The 14306-nt window shown below is 39.6% G+C and overlaps 1 protein-coding gene and 1 non-coding gene across 2 annotated transcripts; one reads left to right on the forward strand and one right to left on the reverse strand.

Moving 5' to 3' along the window:
- The first annotated feature begins 3346 nt into the window (after positions 1-3346).
- On the forward strand, positions 3347-5972 carry pla2g10 (phospholipase A2 group X). Its single transcript, XM_030735938.1, has 4 exons — positions 3347-3453; positions 4109-4277; positions 4925-5031; positions 5824-5972. The coding sequence occupies exons 1-4, from the start codon at positions 3417-3419 to the stop codon at positions 5970-5972; spliced, it is 462 nt and encodes a 153-aa protein (XP_030591798.1). The 5' UTR covers positions 3347-3416.
- Positions 5973-10957: 4985 nt separating this feature from the next.
- Positions 10958-11029, reverse strand: trnat-cgu (transfer RNA threonine (anticodon CGU)). Its single transcript has one exon. It is a non-coding gene; the product is annotated as a tRNA-Thr (tRNA).
- Positions 11030-14306: the final 3277 nt, after the last annotated feature.

The raw sequence follows: 14306 nt of genomic DNA on the forward strand, positions 1-14306 counted from the left end.
CATTGTTCTTTAATATTAATTAAAGAGCTTACCAATGAAGTTTCGTGTGATTATATTATATAATATATCTTTAACATCACCCTTAATTCTAAGATTGCCAGTCCTTCAGACTCCCTTCTAATACATATACATTGCTAAGAAATCCTGTTTCAATCTCCTTACAATCTACAAAGCACATTTCAGACCGCTGAGCCTGAGGCATCCAAGGATCCTCTCCATCAACTCTTCTGCAAATCTTTCTTTGACAGCAAGTTTCCTCCTTGAATTTATCAGCACACAGAGCCTTTAAAGGTAGAAGTGTGGCTCAAAAACTAGAGGGAGGGGCCCATAAGAGACTTTCAGGTGACTGAGGTGAAATAAGGTTCACTTTTCTGAAGATGCCAAGGTTTTTGTTAGGAGTAAGCAGGAGGGACAGGATTGGAAATGAATATATCAGAGGGAGAGCTCAGGTTGAGCGGTTTGGAGGCAAAGTTTGAGAGACAAGGCTGAGATGGTTTGGACATGTGCAGGGGAGGGATAGTGGATACACCGGACAAAAGATATTGAATATGGAGCTGCCAGGCAGGAGGAAAAGAGGATGAGCACAGAGGAGATTTATGGATGTGGTGAGAGAGGACATGCAGAGGGTTGGTGTGACTGAGGAGGATGGTAGGGATAAGGTGAGAGGGAGGCAGATGATCTGCTTTGGCAACCCATGAAGGGAGCAGCCGAAAGAAGAGGGGACTGAGAACTAATTTAAATAATTATGTTACTCCACTGTAACCGAAAAAAAAAAATGCTACCGGTGTTTCACTGCTTAACATTGAGCTTCCCACCTATAAACAAAGATACTCATGGTTGCTCTATAAAACAGCCTCGGTAGCACACTTGTTATTCTGTTTTTGCAGAGGAAGAGGACGTGATGACGATAACAAGGACTTCTTTTTTTAAAACCTTATTCAAGGAAAATGTTTTAATGTTAAATGAAATGGACTGTGGTCAGATGTAAAAACAAGGTGAAAAAGAGAAAATGATTTTGGTTTAAACATCAGGTGCAGGTTGACACAGCAGCACAAATCTTTATGAGAAGCTGTTACTTGCTTCTTTTTTTCCCCCTCCAAACGCAGTTGGAGGTACTGTGTTAGTATCATTCAGGAAATTTGACCTCAGGCTATCAGCAGGATTGAGTGTGCATTTGAAAAAAAATAACAGTAAAAAAGGCAGTAATCATCCTCATCCTCATGACCCACCTTTAGTTACAGTTAGGTAAATACAACCTGGGACACCTTTGAAAGTGCCTTCTGCTTGCTGCAGTTTTGTAAATGGCACATCCATCACAGAAACAGTTTGGTAAGCTGAAGCTCGCAGTAACATCTAGCCATTCATCAAGCAAACCCAAGTTTGTTCTTAAATCATAACTTGGCAAATTATAATGTTTGATACTGGGACACAATCTCAGTTTAAAACTCGGCTTTTGTCTCATTTGATCAAAAAGTTTGGCTTGTTTGTTCATGTATTATGTTTCTCTGCAGTATCACTTCAGGCTTTAAGGAGAAAAAAAAGAAAAAACAGCACTGCTGAAAATGACTAATGATCTGGGACTGTACTTTGTGCTATTCGGGTTATTTACCATTTGTAGTTTACTCATGTTTAACATTAATATTTTCAGCCATGTGTATCGAGCTTGATTTTATCTTACTGCTGGCTGGATATTCGTGGCAACGGCTACGCTGAGATAAGGCTGATCAAATAAATGAGGGCTGAAGGATGTGCATCTCAGGATGCAGCCTGCCAGGTGTAGCGACTGCCAGGAGGAGGCGCTTATCTCACATTGTGCAGAAGCATCCCCAAGGAGCTGAATCACAAAGAAGGGAAGAATACTATATGGCTCAGCTATCAAACCCCAAAGCTGGAGTTTTTTTATTTATTTTTTTTTTATGATTTAGCTGCCCTGACAGTGCCACATTATTGATGACAACAGAGTCAAGTGTAACAGATCTGGAAAATACTTTCAGAAAAAACATAATAAAAATGATGAGAAGCAATGATACGACACAGTGTTTGCCATTTTCAAATCAGGCCTGAAATTTGTCAGCTAAACAGTTTCAGAAGTCAGACACTTGAAGTGCTGCACTGTAAATCAAATTGACAATAATGATAGCTGCAATATATGCTGAGAGTTTCAAGGAGTGAAAGCCTCTTCTGTTTTCCCCACTGAATTGTTTATTTGGAAAAGAAGAAGACAGATGAGACACACGAGCGCATCGCTTTATAATTAAGGGAGAAAAGATATATTATTAGGGTATAATGACCATAATTAGCTAGTCTGGTTGCATTTGTACTGACTGGAGAACTAGAGATGTATAAATAATGATGTGCTGTGTGAAAGCTTCTATATCTTAAGCCAGAGATTCCCAGTCAGGGCTAATTGTAATTTAGTTGGTATTTTTGTAGTTTCTAAGGGTTATGTGAAAATTTGAAACTGTGTGTTAAAAAAAAAACAAACTGATTTGATTTATTTTGGCTGTTTTGCAGTAGGACTTGGGCACCTTGCAATCACTGAGTCAACCATGAACTCCTTTATATACCAAAATATGCTTGAATCAAATGTGAGGTCATCTGTCCAACCGCTAAAGCTTGGCTTAAATGATCCCAAGTGCACCAGCAAATCTACAACAGAATGGCTGAAAAAGAAAAGAATCAAGGTGTTACAGTGGCCCAGCCAAAGACTGGACCTCAACCTGACTGAAACGGTATGATGGGACCTTAAGAGAGCTCTGTATTTACCAAATGTCTGCATGCCTCAATGAACCACAATTATGTGAGAGACTGAGACTATGGAAAAATAGGTAAACGTTTAGCTAAATGTAATGATTACATGCCTAAAACACCAAACACTGGTACTAATGCAAGTCTGAGTGGACTGTATAATGACTCTTCAGTCGTATTAAAATCAGTGTTTAAAGAAATGTAAAATCATTTGGAGCATGTAGGAGGTTTTAGTGGGTGGGGGTACTGGAGCTCATCTAAGACCTGCTTTTATTCTCCAAGAAGAAAAGTTTAATCAATTTCTATTTACTCATGTGTAAAATAAATGAAATATCTTATAAATTAGAGGAATGTACTTTTATTACCACCTCTGCATGTTTCCATGAAACATCGACTTACCTCACTCTTCCAGAAAATACAAAAAAAAAAAATAATTCTGTCCACTCAATATTGCTAAGATGTAAAAACATAAACACTGATCCACCTTAAACAAAGCTCTATGGTGAGCATAGATTCATAAACACTGGATTAGTCTCCAGCCAATGGTGATGCCCAGGAGATTATTCAAACAGTATCTATAAAAAGCTCTCAACTCCTCTCCACGCTACACTCAGGGAGTGGAAGTGAAGAACACTTACGGAGGAGAGTTTAGCTGCCTGTTGCATGCCATGACAGCATTTTATCGGATACTTCTCCTGTTATCTGGTAAGGTGATTATTTACTTTGAAGTAGAACTCCATAGTGAAGCATAGTGAATACTGCTCACTTGAGAGGTTATTTCAAGACGTAGTCAGTGCAGGTAAGAGGCTTGACGGGAAACTACCTGTGTTTACATATGAACGGTAATTCAGTGTGAGATTTTCAAAGGGAGCAAATTAGGCTGATTTTGCTGTATAATAGTATCTGCTTTCCCAGAATTTTAAGTCTTAAGTATGGTGTTCAGGCAGAGCAAGAGCAAAGTCAGTCCTCTGAGTCACGTTTCTTATTGCACGGGAGCTCTGTGAGTTTCACTGCGGCTACAGAAAGATTTCTTATATCCCGAACCCAATTAGCAGGAACATTTTACAATATAAAGCCAGCATGTGGCTGTGTGTGTGGGTGTGTGTGTGTGTGTGTGTGTGTGTGTGTGTGTGTGTGTGTGTGTGTGTGTGTGTGTGTGTGTGTGTGTGTGTGTTTGGAACACTTTAATGTATAGTTTTGTTAAGATTGTGTCAGCAACTCTGCAGTGTTCATGGCTTTGTGCCTAGCCCCTGTATATGAAAACATACATGAAGACTGGATACCAAACCAACTCAGACCATAGCAGATGCAGTACAGTATAGCAGTATACTCCTCTTGAGTTGTTTGTGTCTCTTTGCAGTGACTGTGGCCTCCATAGAAACACGCAAACCCCAGCGGACAAAGCGCGGGTTACTTGAGTTGGCTGGAGCCATCAAATGCAGCACAGGGAGATCTGCTTTGGCTTATATGATGTATGGATGCTACTGTGGACTAGGCGGCCAAGGCTGGCCCAGAGACAGAGCAGACTGGTGAGGCAGCAGTTATAATCACATTCCCTTAAAAACCAGACAATGGAAAATGCCAGTTTGTGAGAATAGTACATCTAGACACTTGATGATAGCACATTCCAAAATTTAAACAACTTTCTGACACCATTTATGACCTGCCTGTGAGGTTGCAGCCTTTCACTGCAGGAGGAAATGGTGTGTACATATTATTTCCTCCTCCTGGATGCCGTTGGTTCTTCCCAGTCATTCCACATCCTGATGTGTACACACAATTTCCACTTCTGAATGAGTCAAGTGAACCACAAATGCAGTGCGACGGGTTGGAAGGAGTAGATGCTGTGCAAATTCAGCAGACTCACATGGTCCAATAGGTACTTGAAAATAGGCCCAAAAATTCCACACCCAAATCCTAATTACTGGCCCCGTCTTTTCCTTCCTCGCCACAAGGCTTCTCACGCCCTCAAGCCTGATAACTTCTAAGTATCTGTTGTGAAAACTCGTGTGGTGATCCTGCCCTGCCGTTTAAATAGACCTGGTGTGATTTAAACCACAGCACTGCAACCACCCACATACTGCTTTCTTTCCCCTATCTTCCCTGCTCCGAGTTCAGACTGAGTTCAGCTTTCAGAATAATGTATTTATCGTGTTGTTAATCTGTCTGTGTGTAGGTGCTGCCACAGACATGATTGCTGTTATGGAGATGCAGAACTTCTTGGCTGCTATACAAAAACGAGCCAGTATCAGTGGACATGTGAGGACAAGACAGCCGAGTGTGGTATTGCACTTTCTTATTTTTAAATCCATGATTCAAAGTGAATACAGCTGGTACTGTTATTAATTCTAGTGGTTCTAATTTTTGGATGTACTCCACCGAGGCCAGTGCTCTTTTTTTTTTTTTCTTTTTTTTGAAAAAGAAAAATGAGATCAGATTGAGATCAGCACCAAAATTAAATTCTTCCTCTGCTCCACCACGATTCACGATGGCTTTAGTATAATCTTGCTCACAAACAGTGGCAGAGGCCGACAATTTTGAAAGGAGCATTCTGGTGGAGACCATCACTGACACTGACACTGCAGTGCAGTTATTTATTGATTTATTCATTTGATTTTGAAATTGCTGGAAGTCAAACGGTCATCGTCCTTGGTTGCTCACTCTTATAATTAGCTTAACAGCCATGTTGGGACTTGCAGCTTCATGTTTTATGCTACATAAAGCATGAAAGTGCTCATGCTTTATGTAGCATAAACACCGCCAGAAGTTAAAGTGAACACAGAGATGAGGCTATGTTTACAAAGCAAGTAAGGAGACAGTTAACTGAAGAAATGCAGGATTTTTCCAGTGTATATTTAACAGTATAAACAACAGTATTTACTTATGAAATATTATTAAATTACCTAAATAGTATTTATAATGGGTTACAGAACTACTCTGTACATGTCTGGAGTTTCCCACATGTCTTTACAAACTTTAGAATAAGGAAAGAAAAAAAGTTTCACAATGTTAATGAGACATTGACTGAAAAACTGGTGAAAATCCTGTGTTTCCGCTTTGTGTTCTTCACTGCAGATGATTTGAAGGACGAGTGCGAAAAGCTGCTGTGCAAGTGTGACAGAGATGCTGCCAAATGTCTGAGAAAAGCACCTTTCATCCAGAAATATGCACTATGGCCTGATTTTCTATGTGGCTACGACCATCCAATGTGCAATATTTACTGACACAATAAATACATCTTTATATGTTCTGTGTGCCTTGTCTTAATATACAAAATGTTTGAGTAAATTAGTAAATCAGTTTTTTGTTTGAATAAAAGACAAAAAATAAATACAGTAACCGAACCGCCCTTTTTGTGAAATGTGTCTTGACTGAAAGAAATGAGAAGCAGAAAATCTCAAAGCTCAGAGTCAAATAGAAGGAGAGCTGAGATAGCCAGCTCTCAGTGCAGTGTGCTACTGAACAGTGCAGGGCAGTGCCTGCTTCGTAACTGTGAGGCTGACTCTGTCATCTGGGTGTGTTTTTTTGACTGGACTTCATTTACGAGAGTTTAAAAAAAAAAAAAAAAAAGGCACACACATTTGAGCTAATAGTGGGGGTTGTTTTCTTTCCTATTTAAAGTCTGCTGTGGCACGACTTCCTCCACTATTTTTATTTTTTCAATGCCAGTGAAGGAAATGCCTCAGCAGCACTGCCAAACTGTATTTTTGTATTTGTTACTGAAAAAAAAAGAAATGGTTGAAAACTCTTGCGTGTTCATTTCTTTTTAAGGTTTTCTAGTACTGCAGTACAGTCGCAGCTGCTTGTGCGTCCCCGTGATGTCAACAGATTACCTCACATTCAATGAATAGCTATCAAGTGATTCCACAGATGCGATGGCTCGCAGGCCTCTAGATCCACTTCGCTGAGTCGTGGTTATGTTGGGGATTATTTTTTACTCAGTGAATACAGGACATATGTTTGAAGGTAAAACTCCAGTAAATAATTAATAAACAGTGGATCAACCAAATAATAAACAATTATATAATACATTAGACAGAGAGCAACAGATCAGAAAGTTGTAGACTAACTGCTCTCTTTCAGTGCACCTTATCTCGAGGTCCAGCCACAGAACGTAGAATTAGAACATCGCCAATGTCACCATGTTCTGTCATTAATCTGGACAAGATTTCTCTGTATTGATTAAATTAGAACATCAGGAAGAAGATGTGCCTATGACTGAGAGGAATCTGAGTCATGAAAAACCAGCCAGAAACAAGACTGAATGACGAAGGTTAACTCATAGCGCCCAGAGATTGGTTATGCTTAGATAACAAGAGTATAAAAATGTTTTGGTTAGACAGGAACACGGGCTCAGAGAGAGAGAGAGCACACACACAGACTGTCTCTTCTGAGTCCCCACATGCATGTGTATTTTTCTGATCCTTTAATATATTAAATGTTTTACTTTTTTAATTAAAGTGTTTCAGGTGTCTTCCTTCACAAAAAACCTGTTTACCTGACAGTTACTTGGATTAGGAGAGTGTCGCCTGGTTTGATTGTCCACTGGAATGATTGACCTCAGCGTTCGGTCTTTGTCTTTCTCTCTCTCCTCCAGCTGATGTGGGTTTATTCGAAAATTGTTTGCTTTTTTTTTCTTGATTGACTTACCCAGCACGTGTCCACACAATCACAATACACATGTTGTTGATTAACTGATTACATGTTTAACTTTTGGTTCTTAGTTTTCAGATAAATCAGATGCGGTCTCCACATTGGCAACTAAGCAGTCATCTGTACACACCCAAACACTGCTCTAGTTAGTGCTTCAAAATGATCATTAATATTTTATTAAACTGATAAATTAAATTAAAAGCATTTTGTTTGCGCTCAGTTTGTATGTTTTATGTTATCTTGGGTTCACCACAGGTGGTTCTGGTTTTGGTTTCTGGACCCCGTTTAGAGCAAACTGGTAAATCTCTGTCTCCTCAGTAAAGAGTATCTCAGTCAGTAATCAAAGTAGCCAAACCCCTCATTCATGTTACTGCTTTAGTGAGCTTTTACACTTGTGCAAGCTGGTCAGTGAATTCACACAGGAAACACAGTTTCTTTGTCGAATGAGTGCACCGTTCATGAGTGCAGACTGAAATGGGAGATGATGTGCTGCGCCCAAAGTCCAGGACTGAAAATAGGAATCTTGGTTGTGGCCCACAAACACTTGAGTGATTGTGTCCAGACTTTGCCGTGTTTGAACTCAGGTTACAGAAGTCATACACTTTATCCACCACATGACAAAGTGTCTCAAAGTCCCGCTTTTCTTTAATTTTTTTCTTCTTTTTTTCCCTAATCTGTAAAAATGAAAAGATAAATGTTGTGGTTTGGTGCATTTTTAAATCCCTATAGGAGACCTGGCAGAATCTGCTCCATGTTAATTGAATTCTTTAATTTCTTTAACTGTTTGGCTCCCCAACAGAGAGCCAGATGGCACACAGTGAAGTCTGGCTTAAAGAGCACAAAACATAAACAACCAATAAATACATGCATATGCCTTTCTAGACTTGTGGCTGGTCACGTGCTATCTCTGATGATTTTGTAATTACCAAGTGAGATCCAAATGTAAGCACAGGTTGAATGGGTCACAATCGTTTGCAGTCACTGTATAAAAATCTCCTTTGAGAGCAAAAATATACAGCCCACACAGACAAGGAAATCAATGTGAGTGCAGCCTGGACCTGCTGCCAGTCTGCCGCGTGTTACTCCTTTGTTCTCCTCCTCCTGTTTTACTCCATCTCCTTTTGTGTTTTTTTTGTGGGGTTTTTTTGCCTTTGAAGACTTTTAAATTGCAGAGGGTATAAATGAATTAAAGGAGATTATATTACAGAAATGACAAAGCACTTCACATGGATCGTTCACAAAGAAACAATAAGGTTTTCAATAAGGAACAACAAACATAGTCCACATAATCTGTAGAAATCTTAACAGCCCCATCTGCATTAACAGCCTGCTACGTTATACGCCATCATCTGCCATTACCTAAGCAACAACAAATTTAACTGATTTCATTTTTAGCTTGGGCTGGCACTTTTTATGTTTGGAAATACGGCCCTTACTCAGCCTTTTTCAAATGATTACTCAGGCTTTTTCAAATGATTCTGTGATTCTGAGTGAGGACACATTTTAAAATGATTTTCTTCCATGTTTCTCCACACAGTCTCCACCTGTGATGGGAAAATTTAGGGGGAAAGGCGGCAGACGTGTGTTCATTAAGCATTTCAGGCAGTATATGAACCTACTAAGTGTCTTGGTAGTGGTATCTTACTCTGTTACTATATCTGGAGTTTAAAAGCTGTTGTTAAAGTCAAAGCTATTTTGAAGGGATCTGATCATTGCTTTTTCTCATTTCCTGACTGATGTATTTTTGAACTGGTTTCTAATTGAAAACACAAAAACGTCCACCATAAGGTCGGAGGCAGCAAATATTTTTTTTTAGGAAGGAAAAATAACAGCACTCTTCACTTCAACGCATGTTGCAGGCAGGCCATTCACTAAGGATCAATTAAAAAGTCATCTTTGGCCACGTGAAAGAAAAGTTGTCATAAATGCGTGCTTAACAGCTCTGTACCATAACCATTGCCATGTGATTTTCAGTGACCAAGGTGCTGATTTAAGTGCTAAATGCAGCACCGAGCCTCAGTGAGTGTAGCTGGAGTTTGGACATCAGCTGCCAGTGATTGTTGTGGACTTTGCTGATTAAAGTTGCTGCAAACCACTGCAGCATTTTCCAGTTGTTTCCCTTTCTATCATCACTTCTCATTTCACAAAGGGTCACTTCAGCACACAGAACGTGATTGTAATGCAACATGAACCAGATTTGAATCACTGATGCTGCAACACGAAGCGTTACCCAGGAAACTGCACTAGTCTACTATCAGTGGCAGCTGTGTTTGCAGAGCATATTATCTTAATGTGGGAAATTACAAATACATATTTCAGAGCTAATTAAATATTTATTTTTTTTTGGGGGGGGGGGGGGGGGGTATACTTGTGATGTTGTAACAATGTTCAATAAGAAAATCTTGATCTCCGCTAGAACAGATGGCTAAATATGTAAATCTGACACAGATTTTGCCATTTCCATGTAATCTGCATGTGAATATCGACATCCAAGCCACGGCTCTTTGCATTTACGCCTTGTATTAAAATGAGTTGTCATTATTCTGATTGTACCAGTAATTTGAAGCCATCCCAACATGCAAATAATTTCAGGAGGGTTGACCAACTTGTCAGTAAACACGATGCGTCCCAGCTTAATTTTTGCAATTTTGCCTCTGTGCACCGCCGCAGTGGATTTTTAATCAAGCAATCAAATTGTGATTGAAGTGCAGACGTTCAGCTTCAATTCTAGATGTTTAACTAAAGATTCTCTGTTTAGGAGTGAGGGGAATTTTATACATAGCCCCTTTTCATTTTCAAAGGTTGAAAAGCAATTTTACAAGCTAATATAATTTTAAATATAAGGGATTTGTCATTAATACAAAGGATGAAAATCCTTTGTAGTCAATGACTGCCTGAAATCTAGAATCCACTGGCTTGACTAAATGCTGTGTTTCCTCCCTTGAGATACTTTGCCAGGCCTTTACTGCAGCCACCTTCAGTTGTTTCTGGGTCTCTCTCTGCCTTCAGCACCTGAAAAGCATGCTCTGTGGAGATCAGGAGATTGGCTTGACCATTGAAGAATATCCTATTTCTCTGCCCTGAGAAACTCTTGGGCTGTTTTTGCAGCATGCTTTCAGCCATTATCCATTTACTCTGTGAAGTGCTGGATGAGCGTTTTCTCATCATTTTGCAGAATCTGAGCAGCGAATATAAGAGGTGGATTCTGAATACATTTTAGCATTTACATCTGGCTGGAGTCATTGAGCAAATGTGGGATACAGAATCTGACTTGTCATACTGTTGAACTGCTGTTTTGGTTTATAAATAACAAAAAAATGCAGTTTTTTTAGCTGTTCAACACAAGAAATGTATTATTTTTATGGTAACTTCGAGGAATGACAGGAGTCTTTGTAAAGTTAGAATAGCTAGATGACTGCTCAGTAATCCAGGAAAATAATTTTTCTTAGTTACTTGCTCTTTTTGAACACCATAGAAGTTTTGGAAAATAGAGAAAAAGGTTCTGAATTTAATTTAGAATAAAAATCTCACACAAAAGATAGACTGAATATGTAAAAGGCACGGACGGGGTTCGAACCCGCGATCTTCGGTTTACGAGACCGACGCCTTACCACTTGGCCACCGCGCCTGCGCTCGCACCGTCGTTACAGCAGGTATTGATGGGTAAAACAGGATCATGACGCATCCTTTTATGTGTAGTTTTCTATTTTATGATTTTATAAATCGTTGCGAGGTGCTACTTCAAGCCACTTTTTCCTAACACAGGCGCCGTTATGCTGCTAAAATAAGACATGCGATCAGTACAAATGTACTGCCGTAATTTGGCCACAAGAGGAGGCTGTAATCTACTATGTGGAAAGAACCTGTGGCCAGTGTCAGAAACGGAGAGCTACACACAAGGTGAGAGTTTCCTGCTCTGCCTTTGTTGTCATTGTTTATTTCTGTTCAAAGCCAATAGAAATGCTGCTGCTACACTCGCCTTTCTGTAAAATGAGGTCAGTGCACGCCCTAGAATTGAACTAATTTAAACAATGGGGTCAAACAGCAGTAAAGATGGCGTTACCTACTCCATGTAATGATTATCCCGGCACTACAAAAGTGGCATATGCCTGCAAAAAACACACATAGCTTCCCAGTTAATTAGGTACACCTAACAGTATTGCAGTAACTGCTACTTTCATGGAGACTGTGTCATTCCATTAGGTGTTTGCTTTATTTAGCCTGGAATCTTTTTTCTAAGGATATTAAGTGGGAAAAAAACTGCTGCTGAAAATGTGTAATGATTAACTGATTTCAGTAAACGCTCAGTAGTCGAAGAAAAAGAACTTTGTCCTCAAGTCTGCACTGCCTACACTGGCATACCCCAGGATTTTCCAGCTTGGCCCAGCAGTAGTGCTACAGAAAATGAATCCAGTCTGTGCAGTCCTAGTGTTTTAATCAGTTTGGAGCTTGAATGAGAAATAACTACAAGAACCAGTGGGCTGCTTGCAATTCGTTGCTAAGAAATACAATATACATGAAGTCAGACTGCAGCTGTATTTCTTTGCAGAACATCAAAGATGAATGCTTGGCCAAGCTGCCTTTTTTTTTTTTTTTAATATTTTATTTTATCAGATATGCTAGAGGCTGTTTGAAAAATGAATAAGACTCATTTCCATTGGGAATGTGTTAGCAGTGGAAATTGCAGATGTGGCGTACTCACCTTCACCTGCTTACAGCGCACTGTCAGCACAAATGGGCCTTCTCTGGAATAAAACCACATCGGTAGATTGAATTTAGAACACCTTGAAACGTGGCACAGTTCCTTTCAGTGCTTTAGCAGAGCAAAGCAAACTTTCATCTAAAATAAAGTGTAATGTGTTAAATTTATTATTTTATTTTTTTCTGACTGTGAGATTTTGAAAATGTTTTTCAAGCAGGTGACAAAGGTGACTGTTGAACTGCTGTTTGACACTTGTCTAGGGAATTATTTGACACCCGACCCCCCCCCCCCACACACACACACACACACACACACACACACACACACACACACACACACCCCGCCTCCTGTTATCTAGAATTTAAAACCTGTGTGCTCTAAAGGTGAACTTTTCTTGAACAGACTGTAACTGTGTTGTGGGCGGGTTTCCGTGATAAAACTAGATGAGCATCCCGCATTGAATCTAAAGTATTTCAAACTGCTTAAGGGGCCTGTGGTTTATTTTATAGCACATGGATTTTTTTTTTCTGCTCTGCTTTTTCAAATCATAAACCCCTGCAACATCATAACCTGAGAAATAAAATATGTTCCAGTCAAAGATTACAGTGGGCATTCTTCCTTATGAGGGAAACACCAAGCAGCTCACTCCCTGAGAGAATAAGTAGTATTACTCTAGCAGTCTGTTTAATTATTTATTGGTCTGTTGCTGTGAAAAATCCTATTTTGCTGTGCTGCCTGTGAATGAGCACTCTTATGCCCTGAATCTGTGAGAATATTTTGTGGTTAAACAGACCAGTTGTTTTTTTTCCTAGCACATTTGCTTTGTCTGAATTCTGATAGCTGACAGCAAGCGGACAATCAGTCGATCAATAGATAGAAAAATAAATAGTCTCCACTAGTCTTCTGGCCGCTTTTATACTTTACATCTTTAAGCATTTTATGGCCGTCATGCTGGGCTGCTTTGATAAAAATGTATTAATTTCATAAAAAAGACTGTCTATTCTTTTATATTGTAGGAACCATCAGTGCTGACTGTGCATGCACTATAAACACTGACACTGCAGCAGAATGCATGGAATAAAAATAAATGAATGGAATAAAAACAAGCTAAGAGTATGGACACTCAAGTATATGTTCAGTTAAAGATTTTCTCAAGAGAGTTTTGGCTCAGCAGCTCTCTCTTTCAAGCCCAAACAGTTAAGCTTACTTTAATCCTTAAGGCTACAAGTTCATCCCAGTCAGAAAGTTATAATTCTTCTATTTGATGCATATGTCTATTATAGGGCTACAACTATCGATTAGTTTAATAATCGATTATTCCATCTATTAATCGAGTAATCAGATAAGAAATACTTTTGTCTTATTAACAGTTCATCTGCATATTTTAACTTCTGTAGCTTTACTGCAGATTTTTCGTTGTGTGAAACAAACAGCAGTGGATGGAGCAGCTACAAAGTTCTCTTTTCTTCACGTTGACACTTGTTGATCAGGTGGTTGATGAAGGGCCTCCAGCTGTTTCCCAGTAAAGGTTTTAATGGCGGTTACAGGAAAAAGACGCTACAAAAAATTGTTTCCTTTCGCTCCACCTGAGCTCACCATCACCTCTTTGCACGTGCAGTGTGTGTGCAGACATACTGCATGTAAAACAACTGCTGCTGTTGTGTTATCACTGTTTTTGTTGAAAAACTGGGGGCTGCATGAGCTTAATGTTGTAATGCTTTGTATTCACAAGCTTCCTCCTATCGCAGGTCTATTTCAGTCACTAGGCCCCTCTGTACTGAGGGGGATGGTCCGTCGTTACCAAATGATCATAGTGCTAATAGAGGCGCCCACTAGCAAACTGTGGTGATAGCGATCCGTTCCGGTATCTAAAAGCTCAAATTCTCAGCACAGCCAGCTACACACATGCAGATGCGCACACATGGGTGTGGAGAGTAATGAACTTGTGGAAAAACATGTCAGTGATGATCCACTCTGTGTTAAAAGGGTCATTTTTTTTTTCCAAATGATGGAAATCTGTTGCAGCGACGCAGAACTTTAATGCTGCTAATGTGGGCGAAACGCTCCGGTTACACGGAGACACCTGAGCGCTGCATCGAAGCAACAAATTTGTGTCGAGGATTTTTTATAATCAACTTACTCGGGGAATTGTTGCAGCCCTTGTCTATTTTTTTCCCCTTTCTGTTCTGTTGCAGCAGAGAAG

Source organism: Archocentrus centrarchus, chromosome 8, assembly GCF_007364275.1.
Source record: "Archocentrus centrarchus isolate MPI-CPG fArcCen1 chromosome 8, fArcCen1, whole genome shotgun sequence".
NCBI classification, from domain to species: domain Eukaryota; kingdom Metazoa; phylum Chordata; class Actinopteri; order Cichliformes; family Cichlidae; genus Archocentrus; species Archocentrus centrarchus.